Consider the following 27,284-nt stretch of genomic DNA (forward strand, 5'->3'; position numbering starts at 1 on the left):
CAGACTATATTTTTCAGAGTTCTCACAACATTATTACCTATTGCACATGCTCACCTACAACTTTGCTACTGTCTAATCAAGAGATGGCATCAATGTGTCTCCCCCTGAAACTGGTTGGGTCTTGGTGGATTTCTTGCCTAAGAATATGGATGTTATTTCTGAGGTTGGGTCATAAAAAGCAATACAAATTCTTCCTTGTTCTCTTTTATGTTATTCTCTCCCATGGTGTCCATCTACCATGCTGTGAGAAAACCCACATCAAATGAAGAAGCCCATAAAGAAATGAGCCAAAGCCTAAGGCCTCAGCTGAGAACCAGCATCAACTTGCCAGCCATATTAATGAGCCATCTTGGAAGCAGGTTCTTCAGATCTCAAGTCAGGTTGCCACCCCTGACGCTCTGTGGAGCCTTCCCTTCTGCCCAAAGTCAGATTCATAGAGAAAGTAATGACTATTTTTTAAAGGCACTAAGCTTTGAGGTGGTTTATTATACACCTATAGGTAGATATTTGTATTTTTAAGTCCTTATTTTTTAATTCCATTATCTTTTATCTTTTTTTATATTGGCCTTTATTGACCGATTTTTCCTTATTATGGTTCACATTCTTCTGGTTCTTTGTGGTAATTTTTTATTGGATGTTGGTGAGTGCTGGGTGTGTTTTTTTTTGTTGTTAATTTGTTTCTTTGTTTTTAAAGAGGATTGAACTTTGTTCTAGCAGGCAGTTAAGTTAGTTAAAAATCAATTTGACCTTTTTGAGGCTTGATTTTTAAGCCTCTTTATAGTGAATCTAGAACACCCTTTACTCTAAGGTGGGGGTAGCAAACTTTTTGTAATAAAATAGTAGTGTTATCAGTGGGGTGCCCTCTGTTTCCTCACCTGTTGCTGGTAGGGGTGGAGTTGTTGGGGTGACGCCTGAACAAGAATTTCCTGAGGCCCCCATGGGAGGATAAGGTATTGTGGGAAGCTTTATTGATGATGTAAAATTAAGGGAGTTCCCTTCCAGGGTTCCATCTCCCTCCATCTCTCATGGAAAAATTCTTCAGCAGGGCAAGAGTTAAGGCCACTGCCCAGAGTCTTCGCCCAATATTAAAGCACAGACCAATCCAGCAACTGGCTGGATTAGCTTGTGTTCCCAGCTGCAGTCCATTGTGTGTGAGATCCCCATGGCCATGGGCTGTGAGGCTGCTTAGACCACACGGCAGGTTAGTATACAGTTGGGGGCGGGCCAGGGAGCAAGAGAGTGCAAGGGAGCTGGAGCATAAGAGAGAGAAAGTTTATTTGTCTGGGGATTATAACTGGAAGCTTATCCAATTAACTCTTCAGGATTTCATGTGCTTGCAATGGCTCTGCCCCTGTAGCCAGTTATCTTTTTCCCAGGTTAGACTGACAGACAAGGACTTTCCCTACGTCACACCAACTTCACAGTGCATGTGCCCATCTCCCCCTTTGTTGGAGCCCTTCCACCATGATTTGCAGAGAATGGACTGATGTCCCTGGGGAGTGTAAGGCTGCCCAGAGGACCATGCTTATAATATCTGGCTTCCCCTTTGCTTTCCTTCCATTATCAATATTAACTAACAGGTTACAACAGTAACAGTAGCGTTTTAGGCCTTGCAAATCATATTTTAGGCTCTTCCAGCTGCTCAACTTTGCCATTGTAGTGCACAAGCAACTGTGGACAGTATGTAAGTGAGTAGGTATTTCTTTGTTTCAATATAAGTTTATTGATTTATTTTAAAAATATATTTTATTGCTTTTTTACAGAGAGGAAGAGAGAGGGATAGAGAGTTAGAAACATTGATGAGAGAGAAACATCGATCATCTGCCTCCTGCACACTCCCTACTGGGGATGTGCCTGCAACCAAGATGCATGCTCTTGACCGGAATTGAACCTGGGACCCTTCAGTCCGCAGGCCTACACTCTATCCACTGAGCCAACCTGGTTAGGGCGATATAAGTTTATTTATAAAAATAAGTGGCAGGCCCTGTTTAGCCTGTGTGTAGTTTGCTGATGATCCCTACTCTAGGGCATCAGTTCTCCAAATTTTTGGTTTTAGCACCACTCTATTTTGTTTTTTTTGGTTTTAAATCTTGAACCTCAAGAGTTTGTAGTTACTCTTAATATAGTATAGTCATATAGAGTACAAAATCTGGCTCTGTGTAAAATTCCTAGATGTGTAAATGAAGACCAGTAGCTTAACTTGATCTGAGCTTCAGTTTCCTTATCTGTAATGTGGGCATAACAGGAATGAGAACTTCTAATAATAACAGAGCTATTTTTCTTCTTTAATATGTTTTTATTGATTTCAGAGAGAGAAGGGGAGTGGGAGAAAGAGATAGAAACATTAATCAGCTGCCTCCTGCATACCCCTACTGGGGATTGAGCCTGCAACCCGGGCATGTGCCCTGACTGGGAATTGAATCATGACCTCCTGGTTCATGGGAATGACGCTCACCCAGCTGAGCCACACCAGCCAGGCTAGTAATAGAGCTTTTATTTTTTATTCATTTATTATTAAAACTAGTGGCCCAGTGCACGAAATTCGTGCACATTAAAAGGGAATTATTTAGAGGAAATATTTTAATATTGCTATTTGCCCTTTCACTATAATAGAAGTGTCAGAGGTGAAAGAAAATTAGTAAAATGTATGTGAAAATCTTCCTCCTGTCAGAGTCTGGAGCGCACCGTGGGACCCAAAGTCAAGTCCCCGCCCACCTGCGCACACCTCAAAATCGCGTGAGACTCAGACTTGGCCAGCCCCACCCCCATTGGGCCAGATCCAGACCTGGCCAGTCCCACCTCCATCAAGCCCTGCCAGGTGGGAGGCGCAGCATCAGGTCCCCTGGCCTGGTGCCAGGCGGGGGGTGCAGCCTCAGGTACCCAATCAAGCCCTGCTTGGCAGGGGGTGCAGCCTCAGGTCCCCGGCACACCGTCAGGTCCCCTGGCCTGGGGCAGGGGGCGCGGCCTGAGGTCCCCTGGGGAAGGGGGCGCGGCCTCATGTCCCCCAGTCTGGGGTGAAGGGCGCAGCCTGAGGTCCCTCGCCCGGCACCTGGGTGGGGGGCGCGCCTTGAGGTCCGCCATCAAGCCCTGCTGGGCGGGGGGCATGCCCTAAGGTCAACCGTCAAGCCCCGCCAGGTGGGGGGTATGGCCTGAGGTCCCCTATCAAGCCCCGCTGGGTGGGGGACGCAGCCTGAGGTCCCCCAGGCCAGTGCTGGGGTAGGGGGCATGGCCTTAGGTCCCCCGGGGCGGAGTCGCAGCCTCAGGTTCCCCGGCCTGGGGCGAAGGGTGTGGCCTGAGGTCTCCCGGCCCGGCACCAGGGTGGGGGCGCACCTTGAGGACCCCCATCATGCCCCGCCAGACCGGGTGGGGGCACGACCTGAGATCCCCCGTCAAGCCCTGCTGGGTCGGGGGCACAGCCTCAGGTCCCCCGCCCTGGCCCGGCGCCACGCAGCCTCAGGTCTCTGTTGATCACTCGTTATGGGAACCCCGCCTCCTCTGTGGGTGCAGCCATCTTGTGTTATGGGAACCCTGCCTCCACTGTGGGCGCAGCCATCTTGTGATGGCGTGAGGGTTAATTTGCATATTACCTCTTTATTATATAGGATATGCATGTGTTTGTGTGTGTGTGCGTATATATACATACATGCATATATATATACACATACACACATACATATGTGTATATATATCCTAATCCTAATATATAAAAACCCAGGGTCTGTAACAACCGAAGGCTCGACTGAACACTGGAAGTCAGTCCTGCAGTCATTGCTGGGTTGCCGTGGCGACCCAGCACTGACTGCCAAGGGGGCTGCGGATCAGGCCCGGAGAGACAGGCAGGGTCTGATCCGCAGCCTCCGTGGCAGGTGTTGATCAGCCCTTGCCTCTCTTTCTCTTCGGGCCTCCGTTGGGGCTGCCGATCAGCCACGCCTCTCTGATCAGGCCCGGAGATAGGCCCAGAAACACTGACTGGCATAGAAACCAACCAATCAGAACCAAATTGGCCGGCAGGGGAGGGCAGTTGTGGGTGAGATCAGGCCAGCAGGAGAGGGCATTTGGGGGCGAGATCAGGCCAGCAGGGGAGGGCAGTTGGGGGCAACCAGGCTGGCAGAGGAGGGCAGTTAGGGGCGAGATAAGGCCAGCAGGGGAGGGCTGTTGGGAGTGAGATCAGGACAGCAGGGGAGGGCAGTTGGGGGCAACCTGGCCTGCAGGGGAGGGCAGTTGGGGGCGAGATCAGGCCGGCAGGGGAGGGAAGCTGGGGGTGAGGTCAGGCCGGCAGGGGAGGGCAGTTAGGGGCGATCAGGCAGGCAGAGGCAGTTGGGGGCGAGATCAGGCCGGCAGGGGAGAGCAGTTGGGGGTGAGATCAGGCCGGCAGGGGAGGGCATTTGAGGGTGAGGTCAGGCCGGCAGGGGAGGGCAGTTAGAGGTGATCAGGCAGGCAGAGGCAGTTGGGGGCGAGATCAGGCCGGCAGGGGAGAGCAGTTGGGGGCAAGATCAGGCCGGCAGGGGAGGGCAGTTAGGGGTGATCAGGCAGTCAGGCAGATGAGCAGATAGGATCCAGTGGTCCCAGATTGCAAGAGGGATGTCTGACTGCCAGTTTAGGCCTGATCCCACAGGGCAGTCAGACATCCCCCAAGGGGTCCCCGATTGGAGAGGGTGCAGGCTGGGCTGAGGGAACCCTCCCCCTCCCCCCCATGCACGAATTTCGTGCTCTGGGCCACTAGTATATATATCCTTTCTAATAAAGAGGGAATATGCTAATTGAGCCTCATACCATCACAAAGATGGCGGTGCCCACAGCCAATAAGGAGGGAATATGCTAATTGACTGCCCCTCCCTCAAATATGGTGGCACCCACAGCCAATAAGGAGGGAATATTCTAACTGTCTGCCCCACCCTCAAAGGTGGCAGCGCCCACAGCCACAAGATGGCGGCGCCCAGTTTCCTCAGCCCCACTGGGGTGGCAGGCGTGCGGGGTGGGCCTGCCTGCTCCGCGTGCCTGCCTCCAGAGTCCCCCAGTCCCCTCAGCCCCCCAGCTGCCCAGGGCTGCCCAAGGCTCAGGTAACCAGGGCCGACCAAGGCTTGTGCTGCCGGCAGTGGCAGCAGCAGAGGTGTGATGGGGCGTCGCCTTCCCCTGATCGCCGGTCGCCTCCCACCCCTGAGGGCTCCCAGACTGTGAGAGGGGGCAGGCCGGGCTGAGGGACCCCCTCTCCAGTGCATAAATTTTCATGCACCAGGCCTCTAGTGTGTGTGTGTGTGTGTGTGTGTGTGTGTGTGTGTGTGTGTGTGTGTGTATCTACCTAATAAAAGGGTATCATGCTAATTAACCGTACCTTCGTGATGCCCACCAGCCAATCAGGAGTGAGTATGCAAATTAGCCCCACAAAGATGGCAGGTTAAGTTGCATACGCAGGTGCTGAGTGGCTAGGGGCGGGGTGGGACACTTGCGTCGTCGCCATGGCAACAACACAGGCATTCCGCATCACCCCAGCCACTCTTGGCCTCTGGGCAGCGTGGGAAGGCAGAAAGGCAGCTCCGGGCAGAGTGAAGGTGGTGCCGGCAGCTAGGGCAAGGAAAGCCCATTCTTGCACGAATCTTCGTGCATCAGGCCTCTAGTATATATATTTACATTTATTGATTTCAGAATGGAAGCGAGAGGGAGAGAGAGATAGAAACAGTGATTAGAAAGAATCCTTAATTGGCTCTCTCCTGCACGCCCTACACTGGGATTGAGCCCACAATCCAGGCATGTGCCCTGACCGATAATCAAACCCCGACCTCCTGGTTCATAGGTCGACATTCAACCACTGACACACACCAGCCACGCAGTAACAGAGCTTTTTTTTTTTTTTTCTTTATTGATTAAGGTATTACATATGTGTCCTTATCCCCTCCTTGCCCCCTTACCTGCCCCCCCCCCACACACACACACTCATGCCCTCATCCCCCTAGTGTCTGTGTCCATTGGTTAGGCTTATATGCATGCATACAAGTCCTTTGGTTGATCTCTCCCCCTTACCCGCAACCTCCCCTACCTTCCCTCTGAGGTTTGATGATCTGATCCAGTGGTCGGCAAACTCATTAGTCAACAGAGCCAAATATCAACAGTACAACGATTGAAATTTCTTTTGAGAGCCAAATTTTTTAAACTTAAACTTCTTCTAACGCCACTTCTTCAAAATAGACTCGCCCAGGCTGTGGTATTTTGTGGAAGAGCCACACTCAAGGGGCCAAAGAGCCGCATGTGGCTCGCGATCCGCAGTTTGCCAACCACGGATCTGATCAATGCTCCTCTGTCTCTGGATCTGTTTTTGTTTTTGTTCATGTTGTTCATTATATTCCACAAATGAGTGAGATCATGTGATATTTATCTCTCTGACTGGCTTATTTTGCTTAGCATAATGCTCTCCAGCTCCATCCATGCTGTTGCAAATGTAAGAATTCCTTCTTTTTTACCGCAGCATAGTATTCCATTGTGTAGATGTACCACAGTTTTTCAATCCACTCATCTGCTGATGGGCACTTAGGCTGTTTCCACATCTTAACTATGGTAAATTGTGCTGCTATGAACATAGGGGTGCATATATCCTTTCTGATTGGTGTTTCTGGTTTCTTGGGATATAGTCCTAGAAGTTGGATTACTGGGTCAAACGGGAGTTCCATTTTTAGTTTTTTGAGGAAAGTTTGTACTGTTCGCCACAGTGGCTGCACCATCTGCATTCCCACCAGCAGTGCACGAGGGTTCCTGTTTCTTGGGATATATTCCTAGAAGTGGGATACAGAGCTTTTAATAACATGTTTTAAACAAGGTGGAAATTTATTTCTTCTACCCCTTCATATTAGAGGATCCTGGCAGTCCAAGAGTGGTATGGCAGCCCACAGTGTCTTGTGGACCCAGATTCCTTCTCTTTCCATTCCACTATTCTTAGCTCATGGATTCTATCCTCCAGGTTGCATCATGTCTATATCCCAGGCAGTAGGAAGGAGTAGGTGGGAAAGGTGAAAGGGGTATGTCTTCCTCTTAAACTTCCTTTATTTTACTCAATCATTCAGTTTAAATATTACTGGTCATAACTTAGGCTCATAGTCATACCTAGTTTTAAGGGAACCTGGGGAATAAAGCCTTTTAGCTGGATGTTATGAAGATAAAAAGGAAAAGGGGCTGTTAGGTTGGAAACTAGGAGTGTTTGTCACTAATCTCTTCTGTTGAAATTTCATGGGTTCTAAATCAGTTGAGATATTATTCAAGAGTTATAGCAGGTGGAGACTAAAACGTCATTCTTATAAAACTGACAAAGCTGATGTTAGAGAAAGGGGTTTATATCTGCAGTCAAGTGTTTTCCTAATATTGAATCTAGAATTACACAGACTTACCCATCCAGTTAAGAAAGTAATAGACCAGGTAGAGCCTGTCCCTATTAAATGTTTACTGCCTGCCAGCAGCTCTTTCTCAGCAGAAAGAGAGTAGTGGGTGAGGGAATAGAGAGAGGCTGGAAGTGTTACTTATGTCATCAGAAATGAGTAAGTGGTACCCTCTGCCTTCTCCCTTCCTATAATACCTTATCCTAAGAGTTTAGCAGGATGCCTAGAGTATAGAAAGCATTCAGTTTATAGTGATTATTATTAAATTGATGATTTAAGCAGTTTGAGTAGCTGATAGTACTTCTCATAATCTATGTATTTAACCTTCCCACATGCACTGCTATTTTAAATTCACCATGAAATAAATCCTATCCTATATAATAAAAGGCTAATATGCAAATCGACTGAACGGTGGAACAACCGGTTGCTATGACACGCACTGACCACCAGGGGGAAGACGCTCAATGCAGGAGCTGCCCCCTGGTGGTCAGTGCTTCCCTCAGGGGAAGCGCTGCTCAGCCAGAAGCTGGGCTCACGGCTGGCAAGTGCAGATGTGATGGCAGGAGCCTCTTCCACCTCCGTGGCAGCACTAAGGATGTCCTGTCCGACTGATGGGCTGGGCCTGCTCCCTGTGGGACATCAGTTGGACATCACCCGAGGGCTCCCGGACTGCGAGAGGGCGCGTGCTGGGCTGAGGGACCCCCCAAGTGCACAAATGTGCACCGGGCCTCTAGTTTATAAATAATTTAAAAAGGCTTTACTGGTACCTTTTAGAGAAATAATTTTAAACTTTTGGTGAGGTCACAATTTCCTTTGCAAATTTAATGAATCAATGTATATAGCATAGATTATACATATGATTTGTGGAGATACATGGGCCTTAGGATAACATTCCATGGTGTAGATAAAATTTAAAGAAGTGTAAATACCTGCATATTACTATAAACTATCATCAATGACTGTTGAATAAGCTAAGTATAATTTGTTAGTAGGAAGGTGATAGTTTAAGATCAAGTGAGGCAGACAGACACACGTTTGAACTCCTACAATTCTTACCTACTAGCTTTTCGACTTTAACGTATTATTAACCTGAGTATTATTGTGTCTTCTTAAGTCAATGAAATGAAGGTGATAATAGCTCCCATAACACAAAGTTGAGGAGTACATGAGTTAATACACTTAAACCATTACTTCTGGGTCGGATAGAGTATTCACTGGCTATTTGCTGCTGTTGCTGTTGTTTTTACAGTGATTAGTGTTATTGTTATTCTTTGTCTTTCTAACCTTACCCTGATTATCTTATAGGTTCCAGTGCCTAAGTTGTCCTGGATTTTATAACTTGGAGATAAAATTATTCTGATTAAAAAGCGTGGTCCTTTAGATCTGTTTTCATTTTTTTAAAAAGAAGTCCTTAAGAATAATCTTCATGATATTGATCTTTCTGTCTAAGAAAGACCTTTCACTGCCTGCTTATAGCTCATCAGGGAGAATGTCTTTTGTGTGCCCTTCAGAATTTCCCCTTCTTCCTTTGCTTCCTCTCATGTCTCCTTCCTGGCTCTGCAGAAACAGAAAGATGTCAGTTTGATACCTCTGGCCTCTTTTTAAAACCTGGTAACGGTATTTATCCTGTCAGCAGTTCCTGGGTATTTAGTGTTTTACATCTTCATCTGTCTTTATTATTTGCGGGAAAGTCCTTAACTTTCCCCATTCCTTTCTGATGAATAGCTTGGTCTACAGAAGTTTGGTCCCCTCACTAAGAGTTACAGATCCCCTGCTGTTTTTATAGGTTGACTTTTGACACAGACTACTTCTGTTCAAGGAGCTCATTGTTGTTAAGTTAGTGCCAGTTTATACCAGAACTTAACTTTTAAAGCACATTTAAATGGACTTCTTAGTGTGTGTTTTTTTTTTTTGTGTGTGTGTGTGTGTGTGTGTGTGTGTTGATGTTTAAAATTGTCTAAGTTTTTTTCTAAGGACCAAAATAACACTTGCTTATTGTTAAAAAAATTTTTAAAAACACATACCAGATGTACCAGTTAATAATGCAGATTTTTTTCAATAGATGGAGTTACACATATGTTGATGTATATGCGATTTGATATGTATACTATTTTGTTGTATTGACAGCAAGCTTCAAAACTTCACATGTCAAATTTTCTGAAGGTGTTAACATCATAGATATTTTTTACACCTAAAAATGTTTAAATAAAAATTTAAAAAATGTCGAATTTCATGCCAAAAAAAGAGCATTTGCGGGAAGTTTTAATTCATTATTTTGAAGAAAAGTGCTGCTAAAAGTTATCGTATACTTCGGGAAGCTTATGGTGAACATTCTCCATCTCAAGATACTTTTGAATGCTAGTTTAAACACTTTAAAAGTGATGATTTCGATATGAAAGACAAACAACGTTCAGGTCAACTGAAAAAGTTTGAAGACCAACAATTACAAGCATTATTGGATGAAGATGCGTGTCAAACTCAAAAACAACTTGCAGAAAGATTAAACGTTGCTCAGCAAACAATTTCCGATCATTTACAAGCAATGGGAAATATTTTAAAGGAAGGAAAATTGGTGCCACATCAACTGAACGAAAGACAAATGGAAAACCGAAAAGTCATCAGTAAAATGTTGCTTCAACGGCACGAAAGAAAGTTTTTTTTTGGCATCGAATTGTGACTGGAGATGAAAAGTGGATTTATTTTGAGAATCCCAAATGCACAAAATTATGGGTTGATCCAGGTCAACCATCAACATCGACTGCAAGGCCAAATCGCTTCGGAAAGAAGACAATGCTCTGTGTTTGGTGGGATCAGGAAGGTGTGGTGTATTATGAGCTTCTAAAACCAGGTGAAACCATTAATACTGATCCCTACCGACAACAAATAATCAATTTGAACCACGCTTTCATCGTGAAATGACCAGAATGTTCCAGAAGACGTGGCAAAGTAATTTTGCTTCATGATGACGCACCATCACACACTTCAAAACCAGTTAAAGACACGTTAAAAGATCTTGCCTGGGAAGTATTAACCCACCTGCCATATTCACCAGACCTTGCTCCTTCAGATTACCACTTGTTCTGATCGATGGCACACGCACTTTCTGAGTAGCACTTCAAAACGTACGAAGAAGTGGAAAATTGGGTCTCTGAATGGTTTGCCTTAAAACAAGAAAAGTTCTATAGGGACGGTATCCATAAATTACTTGAAAGATGGAGGAAATGTGTAGCTAGCAATGGACATTACTTTGAATAAAGCACTTTTGATGTTTCTCTTGAAATTACCGTGTTTTCTTTGATTACAAAATCTGCATTATTAACTGGTACACCTGGTAGATAAAGAAGAAAATAAATATCTCCCATAGTTCCACGCCACCAAAATAGTCACTTTCATACCGTTTTTGTATGATTCTATTTTGGCTTAACTGTTTCTTCTTTGCTCACATCTTGTTCTTGATTTTGCTCTAGATAAGCAATGTCTGTCTATATAACCAAAATGTGTATCTATGTTCTATGTTTTTTACATGTTCTTCATTTTTATCATTGTTAAAAGTAAAGAACATCAAAACTTTTGATTTAGATACTCGTTTTAGCAAACAGTGATTTTTAAAATAAGAAGATAAGATGTTTTGGATATAATCTTTCCATAAGATAAAGATCATGTTTTTATTTTATTGCTTTTAGAAGAAAAACAACGGTGAAGACATTATGTATTTATGCGGATTACAAATCTGATGAAAGCTATACTCCAAGCAAGATCTCAGTCAGAGTAGGAAATAATTTCCATAACCTTCAAGAAATTCGGGTATGTTTTCAAATTTTAAAATATGTATGCGTCAGTCAGGCTCTTTAGAGGATAGTCATGTTTGATATTCAGTTAGAGAGATTAAAATGTTAATACAGGGGTGGGCAAAAGTAGAGAAACAGTCATTTGTATGGAAAATAATACAATAATCTATACTAATAAAAGGGTAATATGCTAATTAGACCAGACATCTTCCAGACGTCCATCCGGACAAAGCCACAGCGGCTGTGAGGGCCTAGGGCCGGCAGCACGGGAGAGGTGCCGCCGCAGGAGGCTGTGCAGGAGAGGCCTCAGCGCGGGAGAGGCACCCGGAGAGGGGGCTGCGTGGTCCCGGTCCCAGTGCTGCCCCTTCCGCAGAGGCAGCCACAGAGGCCGCAGCACAGGCCCAGTCCCGGCGCCACGCCGCCACGCCACCGCAGAGGCTGGACCGGGTGTGACCTGCTGTGCCTCAACCTCCCACTGCCCCTCCCCCAGCCAGCCTGGCCCCAGATCACCCCCCACCCAACTGTGGGCAGGGGGCGGGGCCAACGCTTAGAAGCAAGGGCCGGGGGCCAGCAGCCACAGCGGGGTGATGACGATGGTGCCTTTTCATGATCGGCCCAGTCACCTCCCACAGTAGGACATCCCATTGAGGGCTCCCAGACTATGAGAGGGGATAGGCTGGGCTGAGGGACCCCCCCCCCCCCCCACCTCCAGTGCATGAATTTTCATGTACTGGACCTCTAGTAAATCTATAATAATAAAAGTATAATATGCTAATTAGACCGGCCAGCTGAACGACATTCCGGACAACCTTCCAGATGAAGCCAGGGCTGCGAGGGCCGAGGCAAGCTGCCGTGGCTGTGAGGGCCGAGCCCCTTACACAAATTTTGTGCATCGGGCCTCTAGCAATAATATAAGAATATTGTGTTTCACTTATTCACAATTGTAAACCTACCTTTGTTCACTCCTGTATATAAAATAAAATTGTTGCTATTTAAGAATTTTTTTTTCATTTTTTATAATATTTTAAATTTTCTTTTGAATTCTAATTGTCACTTTTATTTTCCCCCAATACTTTATTATGGAAATTTTCAGACATACAGAAAAGGGGAAGATTTTTATAGTGAATTCTAATATGCTCACCTCCTAAAGTCTATAATTGCTAATGTTTTGCTATATTTGCTTTATAATAATCTGTCAGTTCATCTAATTTTTATACGTATATCAAAATATCAAAGTAAATTTCAGGTATCTATACATATCATCACAAGTACTTAAGCATGATATATGATAATGAGTTATTAATATTTGCTTAGGTTCATTTTTTAAGGTAAAATTTATACAAATTTTGCTCAAATATTAAGTATGTTATTTGCTAAGTTTTAACAAAAGCATATATCTGTGTAACACTAACTCCTATTATGATATAGAACAATTCCATTACCCCAGAAAATTCCCTCATGTCCTTTCCCAATCTCCATCTCCATTTTACCCTCAGAGGTAACTGTTCTGATTTTGTTTATGTATATATGTATTCTTTTATTCATTCCATAGATCATTTTGTCTGTTCTAGATAGAATGTCATATAAGTTGAATCAGACAGGGTGGAACTTTTATGTTTCACTCAGCCTAAAATTTTCAGGATTCATCCATGTTTGTGGCATGTATCATTACTTCATTCTTTTTTATTCTTGAGTTATATTGTAGTTCATTGTTTGAATATATTGTAGTTTATTTTTCCTCTGTGTGACTTTTTGAAGCTATCAGGACAGTGCTTTTGTGACCTGATTTTTTTTTTTTAGTTTTAAAATATTTACATTTGAGAGATATTTTCAATGATTTTGAATTGCGTACTTGTGAAGTTCTGGACCTTAGCATTGTTTCTTGTCAGAAAAATCACTGAACTCAAATAATCATTAAAAGCTTTAAATTCATTGGTTCTGGGGGACCTGGGAAGCACCTGTGATTTTTGAAAGACTTCCAGTTAACTTGTTGGCCTGGACTCTTACTTGTTTATATTAAGACCCTGTCTCTCTATTTGTATTAATTACATGAATGGGTCATCATATTGAGAAGTCGTTTGGGATCAGAATTGCCTTGTTTTGGTTTAAAACGAAAGATTTGTCATATAATTGCTCAGGCGGGTTGAAATGTGTGAAACACTGGAAATAAAGTTTTGATTAAAGATATATGTGGTATATATTTGAAATGTTCGCTAGATGTCACTGTTGTCCTTTAATTACTAGTCTCACTTCCTAGTTAATAAGTTCAAGACCTGAAGTAGTTCTTCGTTGTACTAGTTTTTCCTAGAGGATATATATATTTATCAAAAATTCCTTGATACATTTGGGAAATGCACATCTTCATACATGATTTCTATATTTATGTGTTAAATATATGTTTTTTATTCTGTTGTAAACTGGAGAAACTTTGACATTTGGGCCATTGTGGAATACTTTTAATCTAGTTTTTGCTTCTATTATATCATTTAAGTGCTAAAACATTAGCCATATAGAATAAGGGCTCTTTTAGGTAGTGTCTTAATTTTATTCTAAGTGTGTTTATATTTCTGTGTAGTGACCACATAGCCCCATGAGACCAGTAATACTAAATATTACCAGGTGATAATGTAAGTTGTTTTCCTGAAAAACTTAATGAACATACTGCTTTTCTGCCACAGTTCTCACTAAGGAACCATAATTCTTATATTTTGCTTTAAAATATTAGTGCTGCCTTTGCAGTTCATGATATAAAGGTACTTCATCTTTTAATTATACATCTTTATATGCGATTTATTCTGTTTACTTTTTTCCCTTTTTATAAGTTGAAGAAATAAGAATCTCATAGCACTTTGTTTTTTAAGGGAATATAAGCAGATTGTGATTTTATTTCTTACATTACTGCTCTATAAGATCTAAATTGCTATTTTTAAAAATCTGTATTTCTTCTAACTCAGATAGTCGGTGATTAAAATAATGTGAAATTTGAAGTTTGAGAGCCATCATTTTATTAGTTATAGGACTGATTTAACTGAGTGGAAAATCAAACTAAATCTTTATATTTTTCCATGGATGCTTGCCCACTCGAGGGTGTAGAGTGTTTTAATAGGTTTTCCTTTTTTACTAGAAATTATGGATTTGTTTACTTGAAACGCTCTAAAAACCTATCTTCTGTAATTTTATTATTGATTTGAGTAGTAAATAAAGAATTTTTAGTACAGAGTGAAAAAAGCTAATGGCTATCCTATTTATCCAAAAATTACTCTTTCTCTATCATATGTTTTCCTTCATTTCAGTTCTGAAGCGTGACTTTATATCTAGATCTTTGTTACCTTCGTTGAAAAAATCTCTCCAAAGAGATGAGGCATTTCCTTTCCTATTCTAGAATGCATTTGTTAACCTCTAGACATGAGAAGGGACTTAAAATGGAAGTGAAGTTTATAATCTCTGCTTAATGGCTACAAGGTACTGCAGCTGGCTTTGGCCAAATAGAACATTTTTGTCACCAAAGCTAAATTTAATTATGCTGTTCATTCTACTTTCTTTTTATCTCTCTCAAAATTATCCATCCTATACAAATTGTAAACCAACAACCTAAGAACATTTTATAAGATGTTTATAATTTATTGCTTTTACACAAGAGACTATTTCTAAATAGAAGTGAGATTTAACACTCATTTAATGTGAGTCTTAATGTCATTGTCTTTTTGGAATACTTTATTTCAATACTTAGGCGACCCTGCTAGTGGTTCTCAACCCACAGGTTGAGAACCACTGCTATAGAGCCTAAGACCATCGGAAAACACAGATATTTACATTACGATTCATAACAGTAGCAAAATTACAGTTTTGAAGTAGCAATGAAAATAATTTTATGGTTGGGGGTCACCACAACATGAGGAACTGTATTAAAGGGTCGCGGCATTAGAAAGGTTGAGAACCACTGCTTTATATCATCTCTAGAATACATATAATACTTAATACAATATAAATGCTATGTAAATAGCTGTCACTGTGTTGCTTAGGGAATAATGACAAGGCAGAAATGCTGTGCATGTTCAGTATAGAAGCAACCATCCTAGGCCTCACTACATAGTACATGTTAGCAACAGGGTAACATCCCCCTCCCCCCGCATCCCCCAAGTGTTTCAATCACAGTTGGTTGAATCTACAGATGTAGAACTCCCAGATACAGAGAACTGACTATATTTTCTTTTTAAAACCTATAATAGAAATATTTGTACTTAAATATAAATCTAAAGTGGTTTATTAGAAATATAGTCACAGCTCTCAAAATTATTTCTATACAGTTCTGTGAAAAACAACTTAAGTAAAGTTAAGCAGATATTTTCAACATATGTGAAAGTTGTCCTTTGGTTCATTGTTAGCATTTTGCTTCTAAAATTTGTCATCAAAGTTTATCCTTTTGCCACAAAAGATAAAATATTGAAGGAGGGCAAGATTGAACACTTAACTGAATTTTAAACCTTGTTTTCATCTTCAGATAATAAAGCTGTTACCAAGTGATTTTAAAAAAAGAAGTGGCTTGGCCAAGTCTTCAATGTTAAGAGAGCTATAATGGTATTTTTCCTTTCTTTCATGTAGACAAGCCTTTTGGCTCTCTACCTTGTGTATTAAATCAGTGGCCTGGCTATGGGAGTCCATATATGGTACTTTGACAGAAGTGGTTAATAAGCCAGCTCTTCTATTAAAATAACATTTACTATTATAATTTGAGTTCCATTAATGTGTGTGGTAGAATAAGAAGATGTAGACAAAGGCTCTGACTCTATTAATTGATCTTAAAATTTACATTCTTATGAGGGGCCTATTTTAAACAACTTGATATAAAGTGGGATGATTTAGGCAGTATCTACAAACATATATTGGTTTGAGTGTTTAATTTATCAAATCTTTGGAAAAAATGGTTTTTATTGAATTTGGCTAAAAGAAAATAATTTTAAAAATTAGTTTTATAGCCCTGGCCAGGTGGCTCAGTTGGTTGGAACATTGTCCTGTACACCAAAAACGGTTATGGGTTGGATTTCCAGTCAGGGCGTGTATGGGAAACAACTGATCAATGTTTCTCTCTCATAATCAGTGTTTTTCTCTCTCCCACTCCCTTTCTAAAACTAAATAATAAAACAACATATCCTTGGGTGAGGATTTTAAAAAATTAGTTTTCATAACTAACTTTAGGATATCTTTGAAATGAATAGAGAATGTTTTGGTGTGACACACATAATTTTTAGGCCACAAATGTTATTCTCTCTTATCCCTCTCTTAAAAGTAACATATGCAATTAAAAAATTATTTATAATTATATACAACTAGAGGCCTGGTGCACGAAATTCATGCACGGGGGTGGGGAGGTGTCCCTCAGCCCAGCTTGCACCCTCTCCAGTCTGGGACCCCTCGAGGGATGTCCGACTGCCCATTTAGGCCCGATCCCACCAGACATCCCTCTGACAATCCAGGACTGCTGGCTCCCAACTGCTTGCCTGCCTGCCTTCCTGATTGCCCCTAACCGCTTCTGCCTGCCAGCCTGATCACCCCCTAACCACATGCCAGCCTGATTGATGTCTAACTGCTCCCCTGCCAGCCTGTTTGCCCCCAACTTCCCTCCTCTGCCAGCCTGGTCACCCCTAACTGCCCTCCTCTGCAGGGTTGATCGCCTCCAAATGCCTTCCCTTTCAGGCCTGGTCCCTCTCAACTGCCTTCCCTTTCAGGCCTCGTCCCTCCCAAATGCCCTCCCCTGGTGGCCATCTTGTGTCCACATGGGGGCAGCTATCTTGATCTTGTGTGTTGGAATGATGGTCATTCTGCATATTACTCTTTTATTAGATAGGATAGAGGCCTGGTGCACGGGTGGGGACCAGCTGGTTTGCCCTGAGGGGTGTCCTGGATCAGGGTGGGGTTCCCTTGGGGTGTGGAGAGGCCTGGGCGAGGGGCCTGTGGTGGTTTACAGGCCAGCCACGCCCCTGGGGACCCAAGCAGAGGCCCTGGTATCTGGAATTTATTTACCTTCTACAATTGAAACTTTGTAGCCTGGAGTGTAGCCAAGCCTCTTGCTCGCTCCGTGGCTGGCAGCCGTTTCTGTTTGGATTGTTTACCTTCTATAATTGAAACTTTGTATCCTTGAGTAGAGGCCTGGGCCCGCCAGAGTGTGTGGAAAGCTTGGCTTCCTCTGTTGCCGGGGAAACCCAAGCCTCCCTTCTGGTAGCCATCTTGGTTGGGGCTAATTTGCATACTCACCCTGATTGGCTGGTGGGCATGGCTTGGCTGGTGGGCGTGGCTTATGTAGCGGAGTGATGGTTAATTTGCATATTACTCTTTTATTAGAGAGGATACTTATTTCCAAAATAGAGTTGAGATAACTAAGATTTGGGTTGTATTTTCTTTTAAAACTAAATTATTTTGCAAAATAGAGTATCATATATATTTTTAAGAGAGAAATATTCCTGTATCTTTTGTGGTTCTTTTAGACCACAAACTTAGACTACAGATTTTTAGAGATATAGTCTGGCATTACCATACAAGACAGATTCGTGTTTTATTTGGCAAATATTTATTTAGGGCCTGCTAAGTGCCTGATACTGTTAGGTACTGGGGATACAGCAAAGACAGTCATCATTTCTGCCCTTAAGGCAGGTGAATAAATATCAACAATTACAGTAGTAAATACAGGGGGCTACGGGAACACATGGAATATTAGAGAAAAAGTTTTTCTAAAAGAGTTGATGGTTCAGCTGAATCTTAAGGATAAATGTAAAGCCTGCTCAGGTGAATAATGAAGTGGAGGCATTCTAAAAGGGGGCACAGAGCACATGCAGGTGTGGAAGCCTGAGAGTGTGGCATGACGGCAGAACGGTGAGTAGTTAAATATGCCTAGAAGATGGGTGGGTGGGAGGGAGTGGCAAGAAAGACCAGCGAAATATTTATTCATTAGCACATTTATTGTGATGGTAATATGGCCTCTGCATTTAAGGAGCTTACATTCTCAGAGGAAATAAATATATAATTGTTACAGTGAAATATATATAGGCAAAAGTCAGATTGTGCTTATTGTCAAACTTCTAGGGAGTTTAGACTTTAAATGAGGAAGCCATTGGTAAAATTTAATCTTGGGAATGCTGGGGCTGGAGCAATGTGAAGACCAGGTAGGTAATATCCAGGTGAAAATTATGAGGATTTTACTAAGGCCGTTGGTTGAACTAAGTTGGGTTCAAGAGAAAACGATGCGTATGAAGGAGAATCAAAAGATTTGTGACTGATTGTACTTGGGGTATAATTGAAGTATGGGTTGGGGGTTCAAGTAGGTAGAAGGGGACATCTAGAATTCTTCAGAGGCTTGGCAACTGTTTGAATGTTGCCATTAATCAGAAACGGAATAGAAAGTTAAGGAACATTGTGGTGGGGATAGAGAGAAAGGTTAAGCTAATGAGATTAGTTTTGTCACTGATTTTTGGTATCTTTTCAGATGGAGGGCTTTTCATTGGGTAGTCAGGTATATGGTTCTGAACCTGAGGAAAGAAGTCTAGGTTAGAGGTGTAGATTTGGGAACCAGGGTGTGATTAGAAGCTTAGGTGTGAGTTTTGATTCATGCAGGGAGTGTGTATAACAGAAAAGAGTGCCAGGGTTGGAACTGTGAAAATGCAACGATTGGTTAGAAAAAGAGTATCCAATGAAAAAAGCTGAAAGGGAGGTGGGGATAGGTAGAAGAGGGTAAAGGAGGATAAATGGTTCCCGAAGGAGACCTGACTTGGGGTGGTGAACACACAGTACAATATGCAGATGTATTATTGAATTGTACACTTGAAACCTATATAATTTTATTAACCAATATCACCCAATAAATTCAATGAAAATTTAAAAATAAATAAATAAAACAAAATGCACTCCCTTATCCCCCAAGAAAGGAAAGAAAAAGCTGAGAGGCACTGCCAGAGGTAAGAAAATCAAGAAAATGTGATGTCACAGAAGCTGCGAATGGTCAGTAGTATCGAGTTAGGGACTGAAACTTCTTCATAAGCCTCTGTTACATATGTTTTAATAGGCACTTTATTTAATGCAAGTCTGAATTAAGGTAGTTCTTGCAAGTAGCTTAATCACTCTTTGGAGTAATAGTTTCTAAATTTATAGATTTGAGACTAATGAAATTATTTGTTTTAATAGCAGGAATTCCAACTTTTCCTACCATAGTATTTGTGCCAAGTAAGAAGATTCTGAAGGGGATTCTTGTTTCATAATGCCTCGCATTGGAAGGTTTTGTACTTCTGATGCGTACTTACGTAAACTTTGAAGTTGATGAGGTTCTTTTCAAGAGCATTGTGCTGTAAGGTCGATTTTTCAAGTACTCTTTCACAGCAGTTATGGAAGAACTGCACTGTTCCTAGTGGACAGTGTGAGAGTAGTAACAGCCAAGGGCAAAGAAAAAAAAAAAAACGGGGGGTGGGGAGGCAATGAGGGGATAAAGACACATATGTAATACCTTAATCAATAAAGAAACAACAACAACAACTAAAAAAAACAACACAAAAACAAAATGGAAAAACTTGTTATTTAACCATATGGTGGGATATAAGGCGATAGAAATATGTACTTACAAAAGGGAAAACGACATGGTTTTAGAGATACAGATTATTATTTTTTTAAAAAATCTGCTGAGCAAGTATGGCCAGTGAGCAGGGCAGGGGTGGGCACTTGGCTGAGAACCTAATACAGTGCTGGAAACAGTAGATACTTAAAGATATACCAACCCATGCTTGTTTAGTTTGCTTCAAAAAGATTATCTGCGCAAATTCAATTCATTCTCTCAGAAATTTTTTTTTTTTAATTTTAATTGTGAGCCTGGCTGGTGTGGCTTAGTGGTTGAGTGTCAACATAGGAACAAAGAGATCACAGTTCGATTCCCTGTCAAGGCACATGCCGGGGTTGCAACCTCGATCCCTGGTAATAGGTATGCAGAAGGCAGCTGATCAATGATGTTTCTCTCTGTCCCCCTTTCCCTTCTTCTCTCTGAAATCAATAAAAACATATAAAAGTAATAAGATGACTACTGTGTGTAAACTTAGTCAATAATTTAAAAAATTTTTTCATTGTGATAAAAACCTCATATAACAACATTTACCGTCTCAACATTTTTAAGTTCAGTAGTGTTAGGATATTCACATTGTTGTGTAACAGAGCTCCAGAATGTTTCATCTTGCAAAACTGAAAATCTGTATCCACTAAACAACTCTTCATTTTTCCATCTTCTCTGTCTCTGGCCACCACTCACTATTCTACTTTCTGTTTCTATGAATTTGACTACTTTAGGTATCTCATATAAGTGGAATCATATGGTATTTGTCTTTTTGTGTCTGGCTTATTTAATTTAGCACAATTTCCTCAAGGTTCATTTAGGGTGAAGCATGTGACAGAATTTCTTTCCTTTTTAAGGCTAAATAATATTCCATTGTATGCATAATATACCACATCATGTTTATCCATTCATATGTTGGTAGACACTTGGGTTGCTTCCATCTCTTGACCACTGTGAATAATGATGCCATGAACACGGGTGTGCGGAATTGCTTTGAAACCCTGCTTTCAGTTCTTTTGGATGTATATCCGGGAGTGAGATTGCAGGATCATACAGTAGTTCTATTTTTAATATATTGCCTTTCTCAGAAATATGACTCACAAGAAGTAGGCAAGTTAGCAGCAAGACTTAATGAAGATAGATAGTGACATGGAACTGAAGTTTTTTAAAAAACACACATTTAAATAAGTGTGAGGAAAGGATAGGGAGAGAGAGATAGAAACATCAATGATGAGAGAGAATCATTGATCAGCTGCTTCCTGCATGCTCCCTACTGGGGATGGAGCCCATAACCCAGGCATGTGCCCTGACCAGGAATTGAAATTGCAGCCTCCTGGTTCGTAGGTTGATGCTCAACCACTGAACAACACCAGCCGGGCCAAACTGAAGTTTTAAAGTTAGAAGGATATGAAATACAAGATATGGGAAGAGGTAGGATGGTGTGGAATGAATAGAGGGATGTAAGGACAAAGACATAACCAGGAGAGGGAAAAATAGAGTTGAACAAGTTGCCCCCCTTTTCTTCATTTACTGACCTCTCTGATACCTAGGTTTCTTTTTTCCAGGGTTCCTATGGGTATATAAACTCCTCCTATAGAAACTGTTGAGTGAATCTTTATTCTTGGCAGCTAAAATGGCCCTGATCAGAACAGTAGTAGCAGCAGAAAGAGCTGTAGCAAGGCTTGCTGAAAACCACCTGTTGAAAAATTGTATCATAATTTTAAAGTATATCTTATTAGAAGTGAGTCCACTCAGAACCTTCATTTTTTTTCTTAGCCTCTTATTTTATATGTGGTAAATGAAGAAGAGTAATATCCAAAGATGAGAGGCAAATAGTTGATTTTCTTTTTTGATGGTACCAAAGTTGTGGAAGAGAAGAATCAGCATGTCAATTTTGATTTAGAGTCAATGGACCATCATAGAACTGTATTTGAGTTATTGTGTTCACCATTACTTGTTTTTATTATTGCCTCTACTATTTATTAAGCACTTTCTTCAGGCATGCCACTGTGCTAAGCAAGCACTACTCACTGTTTTATTTTGTTTCTCCAAAGCTGAAGTGGTGTTCGGATGTAATTACTATTCCTTTATTCAAATAAAGCTGATACTTAGGTTAAGTGAACCGTTTGCTATATGGCTAACTCAATGTGAGAATGTTAGAGCTTAAAGAAACTTCAGAATTAATGGTGATACCATGAGTTCATGCCTTCTCCAAGGGACAACTACTATTCATTTTAAGCCTTGGTTGCACATGGGAATGTAGGTCCATTGTTGCCAATTATACTTTTTAAAGGGAAATCAGAAATCTAGATTTGAATGTTAAATTTCCCAATTTTTAAAACATACTGGGCTATTATGGTATGTCCACAGGCTAAATGTGGCCAACGGCCACCATTTAGCAACTTCTAATCAAGTACAAGCCGATTATTTTACAAATGAGACAGAGAGGCCAAGTGAGCTGTCCAGTGTCACATAGGAAGTCAGTGGGAATCAACATGTAATTCATATCTCATCATTTTCCCCCTTAAAATCACATTAAATTGCAAGCTACCAAAACATTTCTTCCCATTATTAAGAAAAATTGAAGTGTGTAGCTGGGGAGATGAGCCGGTGAACAACAGGGGATAGTGACTATAGATTTTTGAAATGTATTTAAGAATTGTTTACTTTTTAAATGTATTCTACTGAAAATTGATTGATACTTGTTATGCTAATGTTTTTGGCATAAAAATTTGGTACATCTAGACAATGGTCATTTTTTTTGGTCATTATTTTCTGCTAAAAAGATGAGCTGTCAAGCTATGGAAAGACACGGGAGAACCATAATGCATATTACTACGTGAAAGAAGCCATTCTGAGAAGGCCATATACTGTATAATTCCAACTATGTGACATTCTGGAAATGGCAGAACTATGAAGACAGTTTAGATCAGGGGTGGCCAGGGGTTAGGGGTGGTTGGCAGGGATGAATAGGCAGAGCACAGAGGATTTTTAGGTTATTGGAAATACTCTGTATGATACTGTAATGGTACATGCCATTATATACTTGTCCAAAACCAAAAAATATACAACGCCAAGAGTGAACCCTAATGTAAACCCTGGGCTTTGGGTGATGTCATGTAGGTTCATCAGTTGTAACAAATGCACCACTCTGGGGGGCAGGTGTTGATAATGGGGGAGACACTGCTTGTGTGGGGCAGAAAGTATATGGGAAATCTCTGTACCTTCCTCTTAATTTTGCTGGGAATCTAAGACTGCTAAAATGTAGTCTTAAAAAAAGAAAATATAGGTCTTTCTCACTTTTCAAAACTACATGTTATGTCACGTTACTTTCACGAAAGACCTACCTCAATACCTATTTTCACTAACCGAAAGAAACCAAAAGAGGGTTTTTACTTTTAGGAAAAAGTGTGAAAAGCAAAAATCGGGTTCAGGATTTGTCTTGCAGAGAGCGTTATAAAGAGGCAGCACGTACCCTGGAAACTACAGGCAGCATCTCTGCATCCAGCCCCACGGCTGTGAACTGTGTCTGTGAGCATTTGTGCTGTATCTCGATTTATTTTGTGCATCTTAGCAAGATGCGTCCTAAGGTATCAGAAAGCCTGAAGAAGCTCATAGGGTGTTACGCTTAGAGAAGATAATGACTAAAGGGATTTTAATTTACCTTGGGAGAATCTAGGAGACTCATAACTTGCCTCTTATCATGGCCCAAAGGTGATCTATGGCACTTTAGGGAATAAGAACAAACTGAGAAATGAAAAGAAACCTCTGCCTGCCTTCACTCTTCTACTTTAGTATAGAAAGTAGCTGTTTCCCATTTAAGGTAATAAAAGGATAAAAAGTCAAAATTATTCTCAGCTAGTTTGTAAAATCTAGCTGTTAAATGTTAGCTATATCCATTTTAAAATCTTTTTTCTCTGACAAAATTAGTGAAAGGCACTGAGAGGTGTTTCTGGCTTTAAAACACTTACTTTGTATGAAGAGTTGCTTTGTGTTGAGAGAGGATTATCTAATGCAAATATGGAATTCAAATTCAAAAAGTTTCTGTTTACTAAGTTCAGGATTATCAGTGGCATGGAATTATCATGACTCATTGAACTCCATTTAACCTGAAGTTGTAGTCATTTGAAACTTGCTGCTATTCCCCTAGAGTCATATTGTACTTGCCATTGTACGCTGAGTTCTCTAACCTTGGCTTATGGGGCAAAAACCCAGTCTGTTTCATAATCTGCAATCTGAGTTTTAAATATTGTATTCAAAGTGGGACAGAAGGATGAGACCTACGCCAGAGGAAGGAACATGTTTCTAGATTATCTTTGCCACATGCTGCTTTAATTGTGGGTTTTGGAGTCTGTCAGATCAGAGTTGGAATCTTGATATTATCAATTCTTTATTTTGCTATACAGGGCAAATTTCTCTGTTATTTCTGAGCCTCTGTTTATTTATTTAAAAAACAAGAATTGCAGTATTGGGTGGTTGTGAAGATTAAATGAGATAAGGTATGTAAAAACATCTGTAATATGCCAAATACACAGTAGGTTTTTCCAGTCAATGTAAGTTTATGTCCTTCCATACTTATTTTTTTTCCTTTAGTTTTGTGGCTGCTTGCTTTATCCTTACTCATACATGACTATAAGAGGTCAGACTGTGCTAGATAAATGTGTCTTATCTTTATTAAGGCATGTTCTAGTAACAGATAGTAGATAGTTGTCTTGGGTTCAATTCCATACTGCTGGATCTAAGCATGAAGTGGTTTTTTAAAAAATTGATGTTGCTATTTGGCATTTCAATATCAATTGTCCAAAGTTGGACAGAGCATACATCTTATGTGGGTTTTCTAGTTATTTGTTTTTTATTTTAATGAAATTTTCATTGGCATTGGATTAAATATATGGATTTAATACTTTGAAACTACAGTGTCAGTGGCATTATTATTTTGTGACTTTCGGAAGGGCAATTTTAATCTTTCTGATATGATCCCATTAATAGCATAAAATCCGTTTGATCACATGTTGACCTACTGTGTAAAAATATTAGATCTCTCTTTATTGACTAAGGTAATAGTTTACTAACTTGGATACCTCCTTTGGGCTTTTGAAATTTTTTGTGCTTATGGTATTTATTTTTATTAGATTTATTTACAATATAAGCAAAACTGACTTAATATTGATGACTCTGAATTCTACTATTGAGCCCTAATACTTTCTCTACAGGATATATTCTTTTATACTAATACAATATTAATAGTAATAACTTTGTAGAATGGGGGGTATAAATGGACTTAAAAAAAAATACGTTATTTATGTACATCTTAACTGCCATGACATTTAGCCCAGCCAATATTTTCCAAGAAAGCTCTATCCTAATTGCATAAATATTTCTATAAACATTTCCACTAAGCAGTGATTGAACCCCAAGAGTCACCCTAGCCATTCTGAAGGCTCTCATAGCAGGAAGTTGAGAGTAGCAATTGAGTTTTGGAAATGCTCTTGTTAATAGGCATTTGCTTTTAGGGCACTTTGGCCTAACAATTGAACCAACTGCTTCTGTTTGAAATTTGTAAAGCAGAAACAGAGGTAATCACAATATAGTTTTTGCTAGAATATATGTTAAGTTGGTTCACTAGATCAGATAGTTTTAAAATATTACTATATGAAGTTATTCAACTTGTTTTTAAAATCCTTCTTTGTGCCCAGCCAGTGTGGCTCACTGGTTAAGCATTGATCTATGAACCAGGAGGTCACAGTTCGATTCCTGGTCAGGGCACATGCCTGGTAGGGGATCAAGCTTGCAGGGGGCAACCAATCAATGACTCTCTCTCATCATTGATGTCTCTCTCTCTCTCTCTCTCTCTCTCTCTCTCTCTGCCTCTCCTTTCCTCTCTGAAATCAATAAAAAAAAATATTTTTAAAAATCCTTCTTTGCAAAAAATTTATGTGCCTTGATACTTATAGTATTAAGATGGCTTTTCATTTCGTTGTGGCCTGGCATAATAGACAATACTCTTAGCTTAGAAACTGAAAGTACAGTCGGAGAAAGATAAATATCACATGATCTTATTCCTTTTTTGAATATAATGAACAACATAAACTGATGAACAAAAATACATCCAGAGACATAGAAGCATCGAACAGACCATCAAACCTCAGAGGGAAGGCAGGGAAGAGGGTGGGGCAGTAAGAGATTAACCAAAGGTTTAGTATAATGCATATAAGCATAACCAATGGACACAGACAGTAGGGGGTGAAGGCATGTCCGGGGGGGGGGGGGGGGAGGGCGGGGAGCTTCTGGGGAGAGGTCAATGGGGGAAAAAGGAGACATGTAATATTTTAATAAAGAATTTAAATTAAAAAAAAAGAAACAGCATTGTATGTGACAGTTCGGATGAGTTTGTGTGTGTGTGAGCAGTTAACATGGGTACAGGCCTGTGTATGGAAGATCATATATGTAAGAGCCCATTTCAGTTAGAATTGATAAGAAAAAAAACTGGAGTATTGTCTTACTATTAATAAAACTTTAGTGTTGATACAATTATATGGCTATCAAAACACCCTTATTTATTTATTCATCTCCTCCTAGTTGTTTCTTGGTAAATAATTGGATATTATTCTTTTTTTTAATATATTTTATTGATTTTTTACAGAGAGGAAGGGAGAGGGATAGAGAGTTAGAAACATCGATGAGAGAGAAACATCGATCAGCTGCCTCCTGCACACCCCCCACTGGGGATGTGCCCGAAACCAAGGTACATGCCCTTGACCGGAATTGAACCTGGGACCTTTCAGTCCGAAGGCCGACGCTCTATCCACTGAGCCAAGCTGGTTTTGGCGGATATTATTCTTTTACTAGCGGCCCAGTGCACGAATTCGTGCACAGGTGGGGTCAGGCCAGCCCGCCCTGCTCGGGCCTGATTGAGCTGGGCCTGCTGAGGGGAGGGGCCAATCGGGGGTGGGGCCGGCCAGAGGCAGGGGCCACACGCGGTTGGCCGGCCCCGCCCCTGGTCAAACTCCCACTTGAACTCCTGGTCGAACTCCCGGTTGAGGGGACAATTTGCATATTAGCCTTTTATTATATAGGATAGAATGGTTTTGAAACTTGGCAATACTCTATGATCCAGTTATTTATAAGATGATACTTGGAGATGATTGGGAATTATCTCATATTTTTTAGGCCAAGTGATGTTGAAAGACTACAATTTAGCAAAGTAGACAGATCTGGTTTTAAACCTCAATTTTGCCACTTTTTAGCTGTGTGAAATTTTGGAACACATCTAGTCCCTTTGAAACTTGAAGTTCCTCGTACATAGAATAGGGATAACAATGCTCATTCATTGGATTCCTGAGACAAGTAGGATAAAGTTTGCACTTATTCATATTGCCTGACGCATAGTCAACACTCAATAATTGCAAATTATCTTTTTTGTTTTTTAAAAATAAATAATATTTGACAATATGAAGATATTTTGAATATTTAAAGTAAAATACAAATTTATTCCCTCATTAGTTTTTGGCAGAGTAACAGCACTTTCTGCACCTCTGGAGACATCTTTTTTTT

General features: G+C 40.9%; 1 protein-coding gene across 4 annotated transcripts in view; it reads left to right on the plus strand.

Moving 5' to 3' along the window:
* ANAPC10 (anaphase promoting complex subunit 10) overlaps positions 1-27,284 on the plus strand; it is a 65,075-nt gene that overhangs the window by 16,277 nt on the left and 21,514 nt on the right. For 3 of the 4 annotated variants that reach the window (XM_079771672.1, XM_079771669.1, XM_079771670.1), the window contains exon 4: positions 11,045-11,165. The exons of the other annotated variant lie outside the window; for it this stretch is intronic. In XM_079771672.1, coding sequence (XP_079627798.1) covers positions 11,045-11,165 — 121 coding nt within the window. The remainder of the gene's footprint in view (positions 1-11,044; positions 11,166-27,284) is intronic. 4 annotated transcript variants of the gene reach the window in all.

This window comes from Cnephaeus nilssonii, assembly GCF_951640355.1.
Source record: "Cnephaeus nilssonii genome assembly, chromosome: 5".
Taxonomy (NCBI): Eukaryota; Metazoa; Chordata; class Mammalia; order Chiroptera; family Vespertilionidae; genus Cnephaeus; species Cnephaeus nilssonii.